Genomic DNA, 20,521 nt, shown 5'->3' with positions numbered 1-20,521 from the left:
TGACACTCTAGGTGTGAATGCAGACTTCTTGTTGTAGATTTTAAATCCTGGTTGTCTGGGCCTGTCCTGCAGTTGTCATGGCATTGTGGTTGGCTACACTGAGAATTCTGGCCCTTACTGAAAGGCTTTTTGCTGGCAGATGACCAGGAACATCTATTCACCCCATTAACACAAAAACTTTTCACTAATACCTTTTCATCATCTCCATCTCTTCGCCATCACTCTCGTCTGTGTCAGAATCTAGAGAACGTCTTCTTTTAGGGCGCTTTGCATCTGGAGGACAGTTTTTCTTGCAGTTCCCCTGCTCTCGTGCTAAATTGTGGAAGTTTGTGGTAGGTTTGCTACTCACTGAATAAATTATTGGAAGGGTGAGTTCCTTCAAGAAGCTTGTAGTTTCTTTATGCAGAAAAATCTATTTTTTGAAGTTTGTGGTAGTTTTGAGAGAAAACTCTTGTCTGCATTCAGAGCAAATCAAACCTAAAAGAGAAAGACATCAAATTAAAGTAAATTTACATTTCTGTAATGTTTATGTATTCATACATAAGTCACTGAATGATTTATTTAACAGTTTCAAAAACACTGATTCATTCAGAAACTAATAAATCTGTGTTTTTGAGTGACTTACTGAAACTCAGACAGTTTTTTAAGGACTTTGTTTATTCACATTCAACAGTATTTTCATGTTTTTTTGTATGTGTATATATTTTTAAAAATGTAATTAAATTACAGTTTCAAGTGAAAATCAATAACAATAGCTTTTAATAGAATTGATATAGATCTATATTTATCTATCTTATTTTAGATAATATTCAAAAACACTGATTCATTGAATCATTCATTCAGCCAATTCGTTCAAAAACACTGATGCATTCATGAACGAAACAAGTGACTGTCTTTATTAGTGAGTCATTGGATTATTAATTTAACTGATTTATGTATATAAAAAAATTTATTTTGAAACACTGATTCTGAAACACTACATTTAATATAATGTGGTCATATAAATAATAAATAATGCATTCAAACCTTTAGTGTTATTTTGCTCTGTGCTGAGGCCAAGCAGTTTGGTTAGATCTCTTCCATACCAAACTAAAAGCTCTGTGTTTTCAGGAACATCCTTAAAGGCTCTGAAAAATAGATGCAGGTTCCTCATATAAGCCTCTAGATTTTGCTCCTCTGCATTCCTGGCTGACTGAATCATCTGCAGACATTGGCTGGACGCTGATGGGTCCATCTGAACAATGCAAAATAATGTCCTTAATATCTAAAAATTAATAGGGCCTACATTTACTATTTATAATACAACAAAAATGAATCACATACTTCATAATAGCCTAAAGGGCATAGATACCTTTTATTTTAGATACAGTTTTAGATTTTAAATATTTAAAGGAAAAGTTGTCAAATGTAAAATAAACAGGAGTCTATACTGTGCCGACTTCTGACAACATGCCCCGCTGTAAAGTGTCCGTAACGTGTGTTGAATGAACTCTATCTCTTTCCTAGGCAATAATGGTGAACATATCGTCTTTCTAGCAAAGACTTTATATAGCAAAGTTATATGTCCTACCTGTAGTCTACAGAAATAAATTTTCATCCTAAGAAATACTCACGCGTAAAAGCGTGACAACCAGCCCCGGTCTACAAGTCATTTATAATGATAACGCGCACATTACCTGCAGCACACAGGCGGTATCTCGTCTGTCCGAGCACTTGAGGGCGATGAAAGCGATGCTGTCACAGAGGGAGGTGTGTGTCAGAGCACATGGAGCGAGCACAGCTCCTGCAGGCACGGCTCGAGAGGTCCTGATGCTGCTCAGCGCAGCCGCTGCGTCCAGCAGAAAACGCGCTCTTCTCTCTGGACCCTGAGACAAAACTTTGAAATTCACTTTCTGTAGTTTTAAACAGAGTTTTAATTATCATCATAAACGCATCTTACCAATTTAATCTTAAGCACAGGCTATAAAATCCTCTCCATTGAGTCGGTGTCTTGGAGTGAGTTTGATGCTCTGAGCGATGATTTCTAAATTAGGAATGCAATCATTTATCTGCGGGAAACAATGACGAGACCCCGCCCCCGAACCTCCTGACCTGTCCCGCTCCCTCTGTGCTCTGTGAGTCGTTCTGGTTCAGTGTCGCTTATCGTGGATGTGTGTGCTTGATTTCTTCACTGATCTTTGGCTCAAACGTCTAACCTGAGATCTCTGGGATGAGCTCGTTCCTGTCATATTAACAGCAGTGCGCTCGGGCGAGAATCATCACTAACCAGTGTAAGGATACAGGCTATATGAGCCTTCACGTACAGGCCTATCTATCTATCTATCTATCTATCTATCTATCTATCTATCTATCTATCTATCTATCTATCTATCTATCTATCTATCTATCTATCTATCTATCTATCTATGCCGATTATGAATTAAAAGTGTTTTCTGAAATGCACAACATAAATTTCAACTGATTGTTCTAGTCCGTGGGCTTCCTAATATACATATATATATATATATAGAGAGAGAGAGAGAGAGAGAGAGAGAGAGAGACTAAATATGGTATCAATTTGATTTACTGCAATGCTCACTTTCCTTGTTGCAGACAAGCACATTAAACGTTTCATAACAGTGCTAAAATCATTGTTGGCATAACATGTCTGATTAAATCATTTGAAAAACATATTTACATTATTTAAAACCTATTTTCAAATGGTTCATTTTCAAATATACTATTTATAGTTTCTGACCTGACCTTTGTGAAGGGTTTAAATACTGTTTATATATATTGAACATGCATTTCATCAGTTGAAGGGCAGACTAAAGGCAGAAACTCCCCAAAACAAGCAACAGTAAAGGCTTGTATGGTAAAGCATTTCAAAGGATGAAACCAAGGGTCTGGTGATGTCTATGAGCCGCAGACTCACTGCTGTGATGGCATGCAAGGGATCTGCAACTAAATGTAAGCTTTTAAACTTTTTATATTTGCTTTAAGTTCAATTGTCCCAATACTTATGCTCACATCAGATAGGGGATGAAACTCTAAAAGTTCTTTCCTTCTTATTTGGTAAAACATGCATGTTTTGAAACCGCTAAATGTGACATTCTATGCTTTTGTCTCATATATATATATATATATATATATATATATATATATATATATATATATATATACATATATATACTCAGGTCCTTCTCAAAAAATTAGCATATCATGAAAAGGTTCTCTAAACGAGCTATTAACCTAATCATCTGAATCAACTAATTAACTCTAAACACCTGCAAAAGATTCCTGAGGCTTTTAAAAACTCCCAGCCTGGTTCATTACTCAAAACCGCAATCATGGGTAAGACTGCCGACCTGACTGCTGTCCAGAAGGCCATCATTGACACCCTCAAATGAGAGGGTAAGACACAGAAAGAAATTTCTGAACGAATAGGCTGTTCCCAGAGTGCTGTATCAAGGCACCTCAGTGGGAAGTCTGTGGGAAGGAAAAAAGTGTGGCAAAAAACGCTGCACAACGAGAAGAGGTGACCGGACCCTGAGGAAGATTGTGGAGAAGGACCGATTCCAGACCTTGGGGGACATGCGGAAGCAGTGGACTGAGTCTGGAGTAGAAACATCCAGAGCCACCGTGCACAGGCGTGTGCAGGAAATGGGCTACAGAGAAGCAGCACTGGACTGTTGCTCAGTGGTCCAAAGTACTTTTTTCAGATGAAAGCAAATTTTGCATGTCATTCGGAAATCAAGGTGCCAGAGTCTGGAGGAAGACTGGGGAGAAGGAAATGCCAAAATGCCTGAAGTCCAGTGTCAAGTACCCACAGTCAGTGATGGTCTGGGGTGCCATGTCAGCTGCTGGTGTTGGTCCACTGTGTTTTATCAAGGGCAGGGTCAATGCAGCTAGCTATCAGGAGATTTTGGAGCACTTCATGCTTCCATCTGCTGAAAAGCTTTATGGAGATGAAGATTTCGTTTTTCAGCACGACCTGGCACCTGCTCACAGTGCCAAAACCACTGGTAAATGGTTTTACTGACCATGGTATTACTGTGCTCAATTGGCCTGCCAACTCTCCTGACCTGGACCCCACAGAGAATCTGTGGGATATTGTGAAGAGAAAGTTGAGAGACGCAAGACCCAACACTCTGGATGAGCTTAAGGCCGCTATCGAAGCATCCTGGGCCTCCATAACACCTCAGCAGTGCCACAGGCTGATTGCCTCCATGCCACGCCGCATTGAAGCAGTCATTTCTGCAAAAGGATTCCCGACCAAGTATTGAGTGCATAACTGAACATAATTATTTGAAGGTTGACTTTTTTTTGTATTAAAAACACTTTTCTTTTATTGGTCGGATGAAATATGCTAATTTTTTGAGATAGGAATTTTGGGTTTTCATGAGCTGTATGCCAAAATCATCAGTATTAAAACAATTAAAAGACCTGAAATATTTCAGTTGGTGTGCAATGAATCTAAAATATATGAAAATTTTATTTTTATCATTACATTATGGAAAATAATGAACTTTTTCACAATATGCTAATTTTTTGAGAAGGACCTGTATATATATATATAAGGTTGATATATTTATTTACATTTCTTTTTACCTGATGGCTTTTGAAAACGGTTCAAAAGGTTCAAAGCCCAAAAGGATCTAACAGTAGGAATGACCCATGTGGCCAGCAGCACCCTTTTGCTATTGTCCCTGCTCTTTTTATGCAGCTCCAAGATCACACGCTGTTGTGTGGATAAGGAGCGCAACACAGTCAGCGCAAGCGCACTGAATCGGGTTCATGTGCAGCGAAACCGTACCCGTTTGAATAAAAAAAGAAAATTTTATCCGAAGGAAATTAATCTGGATGTGATTTTTTGAAAACGGAAGAAAAAGACAATAACAGTTCCTGAAGACCGCAGCAGGAGTGGCTTTTTTTTATTGAAAAGGCTGTTTATTGCTCGGTGGTGTGCGTGCTGTGATGCAGGAGTAAATAGCCGCGCGCTCCGTCCACGCGCGTCAGCTGCGTTTCTATCACTGGATTTGAAGTGTTCCCATACCAACACCGTGCATCACTTAACAGGAATGAAAGGAGACAGCGATCATGCCATTAAAGCGACTTGGGTCCTCCAACTTTTCTGCATCTCTCTCCTGACTTTCTTTGGGAAAGGAGAAGATGCGTCCTGCCATGGAGCCTTTGATTTATATTTTGTGTTGGATCGGTGAGTTTAGATTGACAGCGTTTCATTGGCTCTATATGTTTTATTGGATGTATGTTTATGAAACGTGCAAACATGCGCACACCCCTATCTCTCTCTCTCTCTCTCTGTCTCTCTCTCACTTTCTTTCGGCGCGTACTTCTGAAATATTATCAATAAAAATAATAACTCCAGTAAGCTCTTTATTAGTTCTGGTATATTTCGGTAGCCTAGAGTTTGTTTGTTTTCTACATAGCTCTCAGGAGCTCTTATATGGCCCTGTTTATCTTGTGAAGCACCAAATGTTCACCATCATTCTAGGTCAGGCAGTGTTTCTGACAACTGGATGGAGATCTATGGATTTGTGGAACAGCTTACTAATCGTTTTGTAAGGTAAGAAACTACAAGTTAAAAGTTGCTTTTTTATAAACACTAACAAATAACAAACAAATAACAAAAAGCTACTGAAGAGTTTCAGCACTTCCACACTCGAAGTCTTGAACGGCACAAACCACTTGTGTGAGTCTCAAGCTCTTGCACATGTGTGGAACTAAATATAAACTTAATTTTAGATTACTATGTTGAACTTCATTCTGTGTCAGATGTATGTTTGGATTAGTGTGTGGTATGGTGACCTAGTTAATGCAATTTAGGGCACAATGGTCAACCTCAAATAGTGTCACGGTAGTAATTTACACCAATCACTGCACCACTATAAAGTTATATATATCAGACTCTTTCAAAAAACAACATTTTTCTTACCCATCCAGAGAGTCAATTTCATTTTACAATTCATAACTTATTATTTCTACTTCCTAGCCCGAAAATGAGAGTGTCCTTCATAGTCTTTTCCTCTAGTGCAGAAGTAGTCTTGCCTCTCACTGGAGACAGGTGAGATTTCATTCAGTCTATTTTGAGTTGTACTGTAGTATTTTTTAGTATAAATCCTACTGTAACACAGATAAAAAGTATACAGCTGATGTGTTTGCCTGGTTGTTTAGGGCAGCTATTGATAGTGGTCTGCAAAGTTTGAGAAAGATCAGACCTGCTGGTGAAACCTACATGCACGAGGGGTTAAGAAAGGTAAGTGGATGATATATTATCACCAAAAGCATGTATTGAATATTTCTTCTATGTATTTCTGACATCATAACAAATAAAAACATTTTAGGTATTAAAACAAATGACCACCCAGGGTGCGAGAGCATCCAGCATCATTATTGCACTGACTGATGGGAAGCTGGAGATTTATCCATATGACCTTGCTGTGAAAGAGGTAAAGCACCATACTACATATATGAAATATTAATACTGCATAACCAATGGGAGAATTTATTACATGGAAACTATTACATGTTTGAACTGAAATGTATGCTGAGTTACTTAATAACTTCCACCTTAATTCGCAATACACTTTTGACATGTTCTGGGTTTATTATTGTTAATATCATGCATATTAATTTTTAATAAAGTATTTAATGACTTCCCCATTCGCTTTCTCAGGCTGATCAGGCTAGGCAGTATGGTGCACGCGTATATTGTGTTGGTGTGAAGGACTTTGATGCAAACCAGGTAAGAATGTTCTATTATTGGATAATAAAACAGATGGAAAATCCCATAGACTTACATTGTATATTATATCTAGAGACTACACTGTCATATAAACTTGGAAGTGGACTCTTTTGACTTGGATCATTAAGCAATCAGCTAGAAACCATACAAAAATATCCTTATAAACACTTGGAATACCTTAGCAACCACATAACATCCTGGCAACCACCATGAACACCCTAGCAACTGCATATCAACATGCTTAAATTCACTTTGAACCCCAGAGCAACACCCTGGCAGCCACCCACACCATCCTAGCATCATTATTGCATTTCACATTGGCGAGCAAAACTAATGATATTGTTTTTTTCATGTGCATTAGTAACAGCATTAGTGTAACAGAGGGATCCTTTATATTGACGTTGGTGGATGTGCTTGTCCGTTTAGGATGATGACAGTAATTGCATTCTGCAGATAACATATCCGGCCCATTTTACATTAGCGAGAGATTGATTCTGGCTTGGAAAAAAATAGCAAGAATGCTTCAGAAATTGGCAGCTTCAGCGATGTGAGATTATGAAACAACAACAAAAAAAATCTGACATGATATGCCAGTTTTAATGTTTTCATAGCTTATAGATATTGCAGACAGCAAAGATCAAGTGTTTCCTGTTGTGGATGGATTCCAGGCCCTCAAAACCATTGTAAATTCGGTGAGGCTTAGCACAAACAAACATTGCTTTTCTTGCATGCGGTATGTATGCTGCCTTGTAACTGACTTGTATTTGTATTTACAGATTTTAAAGAAATCCTGTGTAGAAATTTTTAACCTTGAGCCCTCCAGCATTTGCGTCAATGGTATGTCTAAGGCTGCATTTACATTATATGGTTTTCCTCCCATGTGGCACAGATCGGATATGACCCACGAACGTGTAAGCAGGAAAAAAGCACATGGATTCCGATATTTGTTGAAATAAATCTGATATGAATCAGACACATGAATTTGCATATGCCATGTAAGCGAACAGATCGGATATTCCAGGGTTGCCAGGTCTGCGAAACAAATCCCAGTTGCTATTTAAAACTACCCAAATTGTGTTTTTTTCCACTGTTTTCCCATCCATCGGGGGTCCCCTCCATCGAAATTGCAACAGTGTAAAAGTAGCCCAATTGACCTATCAGTAAGCCCCTCCCCTCGAACGCAGATGAGCCAATGGCAGTCGAGTATCAGTTGCACGGGGAGTGGAACTCGGACATCTTTAGGTTTCAGCGCCATAGAGAAACACTGGAAGATCCGAAGCTTGCATCGGTTTAATGGTGTTTATGCTACGAAAATGGAAAAACTATGTACTTAGGGTACTTTTAACACTAATTCCAGTTATCCTGAGAGAATAGGCAATGTAACTTATCTTATTATAGGCAATGTAACTTATCTCTTATTAAGTTACATTTTTCATCTGCTCAAGCAGAACATTAATGTCATCTTGTGCATCAGCAAGTTATATCTGGCTAAAAATAGCTAACGTTAGCGTTCTGCTAGTCTACAAACCTAAATAGCGAACTGTTCTCATATCATTTACCGTGCAGTGAAAGTCAAAAAGTGTATAGCATAAATGCAGATATTAATTATGGGTCACTTTTAAAAGATGTAAGCTGCTTGTCCAAAAAATTGTCAACAAATCAGAATTGGGCATTAAGACCTGCAGTGTAAATGTAGCCAAAAAGGTCCATGTAAACCCGATTTTATCCTTTTGAACTCATGATCATGACTAATTTTTAGTGTAAACACTGTGTTTTAGAAACGTTCAACATTGTTTTGCGAGGAAGGGGATTCACGCAGGGAAGAACCTCAGATGGTGTGGTCTGCACATTATCTGTCAATCAACAGGATTCTTACAGTAAGCCATTCAATGCATTCCTTCTATTATAAAACATATCCACAATGATACGCCTTACAAAACAAGCCTTATAATTCACCTCCCCATTTAGCAAATGAATAAATGCCACAGTAAGCCACAATGTTATTATTTTTTGTTAGCAAGAGAGATCCTAAATTCTGTGTGGCCTCGAGAGGCTCTTGCTCTTTTATTTTAGCTGATGGGGAAGTTTCATGCAGCCACATCCTTAAATAATGCCTCTGTGTTTCAGCCTGTGTTTGGCGTTTTATGGCAGTCTCATGCTGCTCTCTCTTCCTTCTAGATGAGAAGCCGAGTGCAGTGAAGGATAATTACGTGCTGTGTCCAGCTCCAGTGCTGACCGAGGTTGGACAGTAAGTGGCATTGGACCAGCTTCAGTTGGAGAACAGTGGCTCTCCATTCAGAGCCACAGCTGTTACAAGCCGACATGCAAAGGGAAAGAGTTCATCATCTTATCCTTGCTTTTTTATTTTTTATCTCAGTTTCTGTTTATAGCTTAGCTAATAGATAACTGATAAGGAGCAGGCTCAGTGCAGGGCTGAAACAAAGCAGCGTGTGTGATGGCAGCACATTTTTGTTTGCTATAGAGACATGCAAAATGACTCACCGGTTGCTTTTCGTCATGGGCCAAGTTTGTTTTGGACAGATGAAAGAAACTTTTCAAGAGACATTCATCTTGTTGTTTTAAAAAGAATACTTTAGCACAGTGCTGTTGGTCTTATGAACTATGCTCCGTCTTTGGCATTCAGTCATATAATAACGGACTCTTCCTCTCTCAACAGCTCCCTCGATGTGCTCATTAGTCTGAATAATGGCCAGTCTTACATTTCAAGTCCAATCACAATATATGCCACCACATGTGTAAGTACACAATACATTTCTTAGCAAACCAACTTTAATAATACAAAAGTTTACTAAGAAGGTCAGTAAATATCACAATAAACAGTCTGATTATTGGAACAGAATTAAACCAAATTAGTTAGTTATTGCATGTTCTCTTAAAACATTGGATACAGTGTCAGTGTTATTTCAGTGTTTTTATATATATATATATATATATATATATTTGTAATATTTGAGTAAACATTTGCTTTATTTTCAGTAAGTTTATGAGCTTTTCTTTTTATTAGATTTTGATTTTATTTTTATTTCAGTTGAAGTAATTTTAGTATTTAAAGTTATTTTGTTTTAATTTCTGATTTTTGTTTTAATTTTTCCCATGTGGTATTTATTTTTTAAATATATTTCAATTATATATAATAATTTTTTTTTTGTTTTGTTTTATTTTTTTTTTATTAATTTTTCATTTGTTGTATTTATTTTGCAAAAATAGTAATAATGTAAAATATTATTAAAATTTTAAATAGCTGTTTTCTATTTGAATATATTTTAAAATACAATTTATTCCTGTGATGCAAAGCTGAATTTTCAGAATCATTACTACATCTTCAGTGTCACATGATCCTTCAGGCATCATTACTATTAATGATTATTATGTTGAAAACAATTGCATACATTTTTTTTTTTTCAGGATTCTTTGATGAATATAACTAAAATAGAAAGCTTTTGTAAGATTTTAAATATCTTTAATGTCACTTTTGATCAATTCAATGCATCCTTACTGAATAAAGGTAATTGTACACAACTTTTATAATTATAAATCAAACATATTGTTTTAATTTCTTATAGTCTGATGGGATATTGATAGTGATTGTCATCCTGTTGCTGCTGGTGTTGTTGGGTTTAATTGTGCTCTGGTGGTTCTGGCCTCTCTGCTGCACTGTGGTGAGCGATACAGATACACATCTTATGTTATTTTCCACAAATGTGTATATTAATGAGATATCACGATTTATAAGTGCTGTTTTTCTCCTCCTGTGACAGGTAATCAGAGATCCACCCCCATCTCACCCTCCGCCTCCATGCCCAATACCTGTTAGTACAGTACATTGGGGCTTGAAATAAATTTTAATTTGCAGAACTGCCCATTTCTTGAAATGCTTGGTACATATCTTATAGGAACCTGAGGAGGACCCTCTGCCGAAGAAGAAATGGCCTACAGTGGATGCATCTTATTATGGTGCCAGAGGGCCTGGTGGCATCACACCCATGGAGGTAAGGCAATAATCCAACACCATCCAAAAGAACATAGAAAAAAAGTTTTATGAATATGTGCTGAAGCTCACAGCATCCACAGGTCCGCTGGGGTGAAAAGGGCTCTACAGAGGAAGGGGCACGGTTAGCGAAAGCTAAAAATGCTGTAGTCAAAATGCCAGAGGAGGAGTTTGAAGAACCCGTGAAAAGACCCCCACCCAGACCACCACTAATATATCAGGCCCCAGTCCCAGACAAATGGTACACACCCATTAAAGTAAGTTTCCTGTCAATACTTTGGCTTTTTATTACTGGACTGTGGTAATATGTATTTTTAAAAATACTGTTGTGCTTCTGAGTATTTTTCTTTAATGTGAATGTTTTCAGGGACGTTTTGATGCTGTGTTAGCATTGCTGCGTAGACAATACGACAGAGTTGCTATCATGAGACCCACAGCAAATGACAAGGTACGGTGGCCTTGGTTTATGCAATCTGTATTTTATTATAAACAGCAAGAAAGGAGCTTTTGGTTTGTATCAATAAAGAAAGACATTTTTCATGTTTTTTAGAGTCAATCAGTAGGAATAAGTAAAGAAAACAGTAAATTGAGGAGTTGCAAAGACATACATGGAACGCTCTACACAGGAAACAACAAATTTGTCTCACATAAATAGCACTCCACCTACAAAGACATCACTATACACTTAGTTCTCTATTGCTTTTAATTAAATGTGACCCTGGACCACAAAACCAGTCTTAAGTGTCAGTTTTTCCGAAATTGAGATTTATACATCATCTGAAAGCTGAATAAATAAGCTTTGCATTGATGTATGATTTGTTAGGATAGGACAATATTTGAAAATTGTGAGGGTGCATCTAAATACTGAGAAAAATCACATTCAAAGTGTTCAAATTCTCCAATGCATATTACTAATCAAAAATAAGTTCTGATATATTTACAGTAGGAAATTTACAAAATATCTTCTTTACTAAATATCCTGATCATTTTGGCATGAAAATCGATAATTTTGTAATGTTCATACAATGTTTTTTGGCTATTGCTACAAATACACCCCAGCGACTTAAGACTGCTTTTGTGCTCCAGGGTCACAAATTTGGTGTATGTTACTAAGATAATAGTGTGAGACTATAACAAGCATAAAAATACTTAACACAAATTTTAAGTGAAATTGTATATATTTAACTTTTTTTGTTGATATTTTGCATTTATACATAGTATTTATAATTATGTATATTTTTAATGGTAATTTCTCTCAGATTGATTTTTTTTCACTGAGCTTGTCACAGTGCATTATGGGATTGCTCTTTTTGTAAAGCAATCTGCAATTTGTCAAAAGGAGGTACAGCATCTTAGACAAGTCTACATTAATTCGGATCCAGAAGGTGTTTTCATTTAAAAAATGCTGTCCGTCTATAACAGCATTTTAAGCATTTTCCAAATGTTTCTTATAACCTCACTTAAATAGGAGTTTTAGAATTTTTTCTTATAACCTCACTTAAATGTTGGAAAGTGCTTAAATCAACTTAATGTTCATGCATAAAATGTAATAAAATATCAATGAGTTGATGTTGCGGGTTCGTTCTTGTTGTATTTTTCCATTATATGGTTGGTCTAAAATGCAACTGCCATGTTTTGTCATATTTGCAGGAATGTAATATGAAGATTATACAAGTTAACATTTATCTTTAGCAACACTGTGAAAGTGAACAGCACATAGCTGGCAAATGCCCGTATAACCATAGGTACAATATGCGTCAAATTTCAGTATTGCATATAGGTACAATATGCATCACAATTAAAAGTGCATCATGGTTTTCACATATATGTTTTTGTGGTTATTCAAAAAGTTCTGTTTCCGCAGGACAAAAACGGCATCTCGGATGGAAGGCCAAAACATAGAGAAATAGATGTGTTTTCTAAATGTTCTGTTTCCGCAGGACAAAAACGGCATCTCGGATGGAAGGCCAAAACATAGAGAAATTTGCCTCATGGTCGTTTGGTCTGCTGAAAAGGCTCATTAATAATAAATAAACAAGGCTGACAGTTTGAAGAAAACAAGGCTGACAGTCCTGTGACTGCATGTCATTATGGTGGTGTATTTGTGTGTGTTGTTATTGGTGGTGAATCTGTGTACACTTCTCATGAGATGGCAGTCGTAACTTTTACACTCTTTGGTTTGACCTGACTGTCAGAGTTCAAGTTGTCATGATGCTCGGCAGTGTCTGACACTTCAATGAGAGTGGATTTATTCACACTGAAGCTTAACTGAACATCCTTGTTTGCACAGTGAGAATATTTTTTGGATTGACTGAACTTTATCTATAGGCAGCAGTAGATGTTTTTATATTGTTGAAGTGTTTACTGATTGCACCGTCACACTCAGTTTGAGCTTAACTGAACATCCTTCTAGGCAGAAAAAAAACAGTAATCTGCGTTCATATAAAAGTATGGAATGTCCTTTTAAATGTAACATGCAAAGCTGAATCCATCAGCCATTACTCCCCAGAAGTGTACTGAGCTCCTTTAGAAAACATTCTAAAAGCTCTGATTTCTTTATTCGAATTATCAATGTTGCAACATTTGCTGCCAAATAATTTTTTTGAAAACTGCGATATTTTTTTCAGGATTCTTTGATGAATAAAAAGTTTAAAAGAACAGCATTTATTAAAAATAGAAATCTCTTCTAACAATATAAATCTTTTCTATCACTTCTTATCAATTTAACACATCCTTGCTGAATGAAAGTTTTAATTTCTTTCAAAAAAAGAAAGAATAAAAATTTGCTGACCCCAAACTTTTGAATGGTAGTGTATATTGTTAGAAAAGATTTCTATTTTAAATAAATGCTCTTCTTTTTAACTTTTTATTTATCAAAGAATCCTGAAAAAAAGTATCACAGGTTTAAAAAAAATAAAAAATTAAGCAGCACAACATTTTTCAGCATAATGAATCAGTATATTATAATAATTTCTGAAGGATCATGTGACACTGAAGACTGAAGTAATGATGCTGAAAATTCAGCTTTGCATCACAGGAATAAATTAGATTTTAATGTATATTAAAATAGAAAAATTTTATTTTACGTCATAATAATATTTCACAATATACATATTTTTCCTGTATTTCTGATCAAATAAATGTAGCATTGACGAGCATAAGAAACTTTAAAAAAACATTAAAACATTGTTCTGATCCCAAACTTATATATATATAATGTAATGTTAATGTTAAAGCTTGTTCATGTCCGCCAAATGATAACATGTGCCCTCGGATCAGTAAGCAGATACAAAGCAACCAGCTGCATAGCAATGCCATTGCAGGATTTTCATCGAAAAGCCACTCATTTTCTTTAGAAAATATGAAAAATATTTTATATAAAATATTGTTGAGCATGTTTTTTCATGCCAAAGATTCACACTTGCTGTAAATACAGCTTAATTATTAATACTGGTACCTGTTCTACATTCATGGTACCAGATCTGTCCAAACAGGGTTTCTGACCTCCATCATTCCTGCTTCCTTAACACCAATTAAAATCAAACCTCCTCTCAATTCAACTCAATTACTCCAAATTATTGCACATGTCAGTGAGACAAAATATTATCAAAACAATTTTTTTTTTTTTAACCATATGAGTAGCATTAAAAACCCCAGCGTGGATGATTTAGCATGAGTTTTGAGTTAATGTGATATGGACTAGTCAGTGAATAGTGGAAGAAGGATCTTTCACCAGTCTCAAAATGAGTGTATCAAGCAACATGAGCAGAGACATTAGGGGATTTGATTGGTCATATTTCACAATTAATAAAAGATAATGGGGTAAAGAGATCATTGAGATGAGTGTGATTGTAAGAGCGGGTGGTGGAAGAGTCGGTCCTCCGTTATGGATCTGTAATGTAGAGTTACATTCTGTTCTTTTTTTTTATTTGTCTTTCAGGGGCGCTGCATCAAATTCACCCGGGTTCAAAGTCATTAACCAAACACGAAGTGTCCTTTACTTTAAAGTGAGTATTTATCAATTTTAAGATACTATTTGGAAAGCCCAGAAACTCTGATGTATGATTCACAATATAAATGTCACTTTTCAGGTACGTTCAGACAAGGATTGGGGAATCCACAGCTGCAGGAAAACAGTGTGCAACTGTACTTCTGAATTAAACCTTTGAGTGTTAATTCTTACCTTTATAAACCTATCCTGCTGATTTTTTCTGCATAGGTCTTTGAATATGGATGAATCCACTACTTTTAAACAATTAATTTTTTTTTAAGGTTTTCTAGTTACAAATCAATACAGTGCCTTCTTGTGAGTGTATTATGAATGGGTTTATCAAGGAAAGAAAATGTAAATTATTTTTTATTTTCATAATTATTTCTTTCATCGTTATAAGTAAAGATGTTAATTATCCCGTAAATTCATGGAGATTTTTATTTAATTATTTGTTTTTATATTTATTTATAACAATCTGATAGATTACGTGACATTGTTTGTTAATGAAGTAAATGGCATCTAAATCCATTAAAGTAAATTATAGTAGTTCACTTGTGAGCCTATATGGTTTATGATGTAATAAATGATTGTTTGAAATGTAACAGCCTGTATTACCCTTAAAAAAAATGTCAGATGGTTAATTTATGAGCAGATACTATGAACAATAAATTCTTGACATGATTACTCAAATGGTTTGATAGAATATGTGTGATTATTAACGTCTGATAGTGAAAGATCACAGTTTGGCAGAGATTAGTCTGACTGTATAAAGTCTGATTATAGTATGTTACAATGTCTGTATATTCCAAATTATAATCCTAATCTTTTATATTATGAAAGATTATTTTGCTGCAAAGTAAAAGGGTTATTGAGAATAAGACACGTTATTTAAATATAATAAATTATATACGAAATGTTTCTTTTATGTAACATATAACACACATAACATATATATAACATTAAGTTTTTATTATTATTATTATTATTGTTTAATTTCTTTGCATAAAAATGCCTTTTCCTTAAAATAAACCCATCATTCATGAAGTGAGAGTGACGTGTCGTCGCATTGTGTGTCTGTCGCAGGATTTTTATGTCACGCACTCGCTGCTTCTTTAGCTTTTAGCTAACGGCCGGTCATCAACATGACGCTCATATTCTGATATTAAGCAGAAATTAAGGAACAGACCGAGCTGAATGGGATAGACGGCATGCCTTTACCTGGAGGTGAGAGGTTTGCCGTACTTACACTGAGATTTAATGGATTTAAAAGCCTAATTTAATCCTCGTTAAAGCGCAGTTAGCCGCTTCACATCAGCGGCACAAACAAAACATTTATACACGTTCGAATCTGTAGTGCAGAAAACGGGAATGTTTTGCTTGTTTGGTTGTGTTTATGATATATTAGTTTTCAGGAAAATATAGAGACTTTTGTATTTGAATGTATCTTACTAGCCATAGATTTCAATACATGCAAAGTTATTTAAACTCGAACCGGAGCACAGTGTGTCCTAGTTTAACTCTCAACAGTTATCTCTAAGGTTTTTGCTGGAGCTGGTTTTAGGCTTCCCTGATACTGTGTGTGCACAGGGAGCTCGCTGTTTTGAGACAGCCGTAGTATTTTATTGAAACGAATGAAACATGCATCTGCTTTTCTCCTGCAGCCACATGAAGCAAGATGCCTCAGAACAGCCTCAAGAGCACTCATTACATCGAGCTGGGCAGCTACCAGTACTGGCCTGTGCTCGTGCCACGAGGAATCCGATTATACACCTACGAACAGATCCCAGTGTTTCTGAAGGAGAATCCGTACATCACAGATGGATACAGAGCACACCTGCCATCCAAACTGTGCCTCAAAAGGTGCGTTTCTTTCCCTTTTGCTAGTGTAGATGTGTTCCCGTTCGTTTACTCATTATTTCTCATATCCTACAGCATATTCATTCTGTCCAATGAGACGGTGAACATCTGGAGTCATCTGCTCGGGTTCCTGCTGTTCTTCTCGCTGGGAGTGAATGACATGGCCACAGTCCTGCCGTCTGCAGGGGCGTCACGAGAGGACTATGTCATTTATTCAATAGGACTGTTTTGTTTTCAGGTAATATATAAAATGTGCGGGAGGAAATTTTACCTATACAAATAAGCATTACATATTAATTGATGGGTTTTATTTTTTTATTCTATGGTCAGGTTTGCATGCTGTGCTCCGTGGGCTATCACTTGTTCTGTTGTCATCGCTCGGAGAAGACGTGTCGCCGCTGGCTTGCTCTGGACTATGCTGGAATATCCGTGGGGATTTTGGGATGTTATGTGCCTGGAGTCTTCTATGCCTTCTACTGCAACAGTGTATGACAGATGTGTTTTATAAGAGACTTCATGGTTTCTTATTACAGCTTTATTTTAATGTATTTGTATTTTTTATTTAAATGTTTTATTGCATGTATTAAATAAAAATTACATTTTATTTATTTATAGTTTTTTTTTTTTTATTTATTTTCTTGAAAGACACCCAGGCTAAATTTATTTGATAAAAATATACAGTAAAAACAGTAGTATTGTGAAATAATATTACAATTTAAAATAAATGTTTTCTATGAGAATATATTTTAAAACAGAATTTATTGCTGTGATCAAAGCTGAGTTTTCAGCATCATTCCTCCAGTCTTCAGTGTCACATGATCCTTCAGAAATCATTCTAATATGATGATTTGCCGCTCGAGAAACATTTATTTTTTCTGCTTAATATTTTTGTGGAAACTGTGATACACTACAATTCAAAAATTAGTGGTAAGATTTTGTTTTAAACAATAAAGAAATTAAAACTTTATTCTGAAAGGATGCATTAAAGTGATCAAAAGTGATCTTCATCAAGGAAAACTTAATTTAAGTTTTTAATAATAATTGAGCAGCAAATCGGCATATTATAGTGATTTCTGAAGGATCATGTGACACTGAAGACTGGAGTAATGATGCTGAAAATACAGCTTTGATCACAGAAATTACATTTTAAAATATTACAGTAGAAAACAGTCATTTTAAATTATAACATTTCAGAATATTACTGCTTTTACTGTATTTCTAATCAAATAAATGCAGGCTTGGTGAACTTTAGAGTCTTCTTTCTAAAACATTTAAAAAAACGTAATTATTCCAAACTTTCAAACAGTAGTGTATATAATATACATATTATTTATACATATTTATTTGTAAGTCTTCATAAATATATTAAGATCTTATAAGAAATAATTGAGTCTGTTGTAAGATCATGTGTTGGTTGTACATGGCTTTAAAAGCTTGGTTTGTGTAGAGATGGATATGGTTATCTGATTTAAGTATAAATATATAGATTTGAGTATGAATAAATTTTTTGATCTCTTTTGCGGATGAAGTAACACATGACATTTGTTTCAGTTTTGGAGGCAGGTGTACCTGCTGACGGTGCTGGCTCTCATCCTGGCTGTGTTTGCGGCTCAGATTCATCCGCTCTACCTCACACAGCAGTGGAAGAAACTGCGCTCTGTCATGTTCTGCTCTGTGGCCGGATACGGCATCGTCCCAGCCTGCCACTGGGTCTGGATCAACGGAGGATTTGACTCTGAAATCGTAAAGGTGATATATCTGCTTGTTGCATAATGTATTATTGGAGACACATATCACTTCTACCAGTGAAGGTTGTGCTATTATTACCAAACACTTTATCTCTTTGCAGGTGTTTTTTCCTCGAGTCATGATCATGTATTTGATTGCCGCCTCAGCATTCCTTTTCTACGTCAGTAAAGTCCCAGAACGATACTTTCCAGGTGAACTGTCTATACTAAATTGCTGTATTTTATTAAAGGAAAAGTTCAACCCAAAATAAACATTTGTTGTAAATGTCAGGCCGTCCGAGATGTAGATGAGTTTGTTTCTTCATCAGATGTGGAGAAATGTAGCATTGCATCACTTGTTCACTAGTGGATCCTCTGCAGTGAATGGGTGCCGTCAGAATGAGAGTCCAAACAGCTGATAAAAACATCACAATAATCCACTCCACTCCAGTCCATTAATGAATTTCTCGTGAAATGAAAAGCTGCGTGTTTGTAAGAAACAAATCCATTATTAAGGCTTTTTAACTGCATATTTATCTCCTGATTCAGATGCAGTATTATGAATAGAGGACTTGTATTTTAGCCAAAAGCAATGATTTGAAGTTAAAAACATCTTGATGGTTTTGTTTGTGGATTATTGTGATGTTTTTATCAGCTGTTTGGACTCTCATTCTGACGGCACCCATTCACTGCAGAGCATCCACTGGTGAGCAAGTGATGTGATGCTACATTTCTCCAAATCTGTTCTGATTTTCTACATCTTGAATGGCCTGTACAACTATTCCATTAATAAAAAAATAAATTGCCCTTCTTTTCAACCCACATATTTGGAAAAGAAAAAACTTTTTAAATGCTGATGTTAGATTTTACGTTTTTAAAAACTATCAAATCCAGATCCCCAATCTAATTCTGGTTACATGTTGTGTCTTTTTTTGTTTTTTAATGATTCGTTTTGAAATCTAATCAAATAAAATTATAACCAAGTTAGTCAAGAATCACACTGATACATTGTCAGAACAAATATTTACCCACATGTTTATGTCTGTCCTCACAGGCCAGCTGAACTATCTTGGAGCCAGTCACCAGCTCTGGCACGTGCTGGTGGTGGTCATGTTCTACTGGTGGCACCAAACCGCTGTCTACATCATGAAGTACAGACACAATCAGTCCTGCACAGACTACAGCAGTCATGGTTAAACATTATAAAATCATCTGAGCTGTTTATGTTCAATGAATTCATTCGGTTTTTGTTTGGCATTATTTTAAGTTGTGCTAAATCGAGTCAAATAATGAAACTTTACCTCTCATCTGCCTTTGAACATCCTACTGTAGGGTTACGTGCAATGAAAATCACGTTTTGTGCAATCAGTTGAGTTTTTCTGCCTGAACAAATGTTTCATACATATTCTCTGCTGGATGTCAAGAGTCTTTGTCTGTTACTTTATGTCTTATGTTTTCTACTGAGCCTTTTCCCATTGTATCATTGGGGTTGTGAAACAATACATGCTGTTAATATGCCTCACTCTGGAATGTCCTTAATTGAAATGCACTTAACTATCACTGTTCTGAAACTGATTAATTATATGCTAGAGGAGAATACTGTAAATCAGATTTTCTTTTTTTTTTTGATTTTACGTATTAAACACATTTGAGTTCATGTATAAAGCAGCACTGGGAACTGGGCATTTAAATGACCAAGAAACCTTACTTCAGTACTTTATGTGAACAATGGGTCAAAATCACAATAGTTGCACTAAATTGCATATGAACATATATCGAAAAAAAAACCCTTTCATGTTACTGTTTCTCATAATTTTTGAACTTCTGTTGATGGTTTGATTTTCTCTATTTGATTATTTGGAATAATAGAAACTGCCTGAATTAATATCGATCTGAATGGTGAAACTGAATAAAAAGAAATCTTGTTTGCACCTGTTGTGTGTATTTTAGTCGTCAAAAGTAAGTAAATTCGTCAAGGTCACTTCCAGCTGTTATTTCCAGGTTTTCTGCTTTATTTGAAGCTATTTGTTGTTGTTTCTGGAATGTCAGTTACCTTATTTAGTGAACAAAATATTTAATGTATAAAAACTTTATAATCATTATTCCATCATGGCGCGCTCCCACTCCATGCACGTGTGCACGTTTTTATAAAATAATATTTAAAACACTCAAGATATATGCATATTTCCAGT

General features: G+C 35.8%; 2 protein-coding genes and 1 long non-coding RNA gene across 3 annotated transcripts; 2 read left to right on the top strand and 1 right to left on the bottom strand.

Annotated features, from left to right (window-relative positions):
- Positions 1–440: 440 nt before the first annotated feature.
- Positions 441–2,334, bottom strand: LOC109083031. Its single transcript, XR_006161036.1, has 4 exons — positions 1,940–2,334; positions 1,677–1,865; positions 1,027–1,234; positions 441–477 (listed from the first exon to the last, which is right to left on the bottom strand). It is a non-coding gene; the product is annotated as an uncharacterized LOC109083031 (long non-coding RNA).
- A 2,391-nt stretch (positions 2,335–4,725) lies between these two features.
- Positions 4,726–15,429, top strand: LOC109083034 (anthrax toxin receptor 2-like). Its single transcript, XM_019097853.2, has 18 exons — positions 4,726–5,197; positions 5,495–5,566; positions 5,993–6,064; positions 6,175–6,256; positions 6,345–6,449; positions 6,677–6,745; positions 7,357–7,437; positions 7,522–7,582; positions 8,524–8,622; positions 8,924–8,993; positions 9,423–9,501; positions 10,330–10,425; positions 10,525–10,575; positions 10,660–10,755; positions 10,838–11,011; positions 11,122–11,202; positions 14,695–14,761; positions 14,846–15,429. The coding sequence occupies exons 1-17, from the start codon at positions 5,061–5,063 to the stop codon at positions 14,731–14,733; spliced, it is 1,464 nt and encodes a 487-aa protein (XP_018953398.1). The 5' UTR covers positions 4,726–5,060; the 3' UTR covers positions 14,734–14,761; positions 14,846–15,429.
- Positions 15,430–15,795: 366 nt separating this feature from the next.
- On the top strand, positions 15,796–20,260 carry LOC109083035 (progestin and adipoQ receptor family member 3-like). The gene is made up of 7 exons (XM_019097854.2): positions 15,796–15,969; positions 16,407–16,605; positions 16,678–16,840; positions 16,933–17,088; positions 18,154–18,351; positions 18,452–18,542; positions 19,384–20,260. The coding sequence occupies exons 2-7, from the start codon at positions 16,421–16,423 to the stop codon at positions 19,524–19,526; spliced, it is 936 nt and encodes a 311-aa protein (XP_018953399.1). The 5' UTR covers positions 15,796–15,969; positions 16,407–16,420; the 3' UTR covers positions 19,527–20,260.
- The last annotated feature ends 261 nt before the right edge of the window (positions 20,261–20,521 follow it).

Source organism: Cyprinus carpio, chromosome A10 (assembly GCF_018340385.1).
Source record: "Cyprinus carpio isolate SPL01 chromosome A10, ASM1834038v1, whole genome shotgun sequence".
NCBI classification, from domain to species: domain Eukaryota; kingdom Metazoa; phylum Chordata; class Actinopteri; order Cypriniformes; family Cyprinidae; genus Cyprinus; species Cyprinus carpio.
This window is presented reverse-complemented; position numbering and strand designations above follow the sequence as displayed.

What these genes read in the sequence shown, in the direction of transcription:
- LOC109083035 (XM_019097854.2), top strand. Translation starts at nt 16,421, where the DNA reads ATGCCTCAGAACAGCCTCAAGAGCACTCATTACATCGAGCTGGGCAGC. An exon ending in TAGGACTGTTTTGTTTTCAG is followed by an intron (nt 16,841 to 16,932) that starts GTAATATATAAA and finishes TTCTATGGTCAG; the next exon opens with GTTTGCATGCTGTGCTCCGT. An exon ending in TTGACTCTGAAATCGTAAAG is followed by an intron (nt 18,352 to 18,451) that starts GTGATATATCTG and finishes ATCTCTTTGCAG; the next exon opens with GTGTTTTTTCCTCGAGTCAT.
- LOC109083034 (XM_019097853.2), top strand. Translation starts at nt 5,061, where the DNA reads ATGAAAGGAGACAGCGATCATGCCATTAAAGCGACTTGGGTCCTCCAA. An exon ending in TCAAAACCATTGTAAATTCG is followed by an intron (nt 7,438 to 7,521) that starts GTGAGGCTTAGC and finishes TTGTATTTACAG; the next exon opens with ATTTTAAAGAAATCCTGTGT. An exon ending in CAATCAACAGGATTCTTACA is followed by an intron (nt 8,623 to 8,923) that starts GTAAGCCATTCA and finishes TCTTCCTTCTAG; the next exon opens with ATGAGAAGCCGAGTGCAGTG.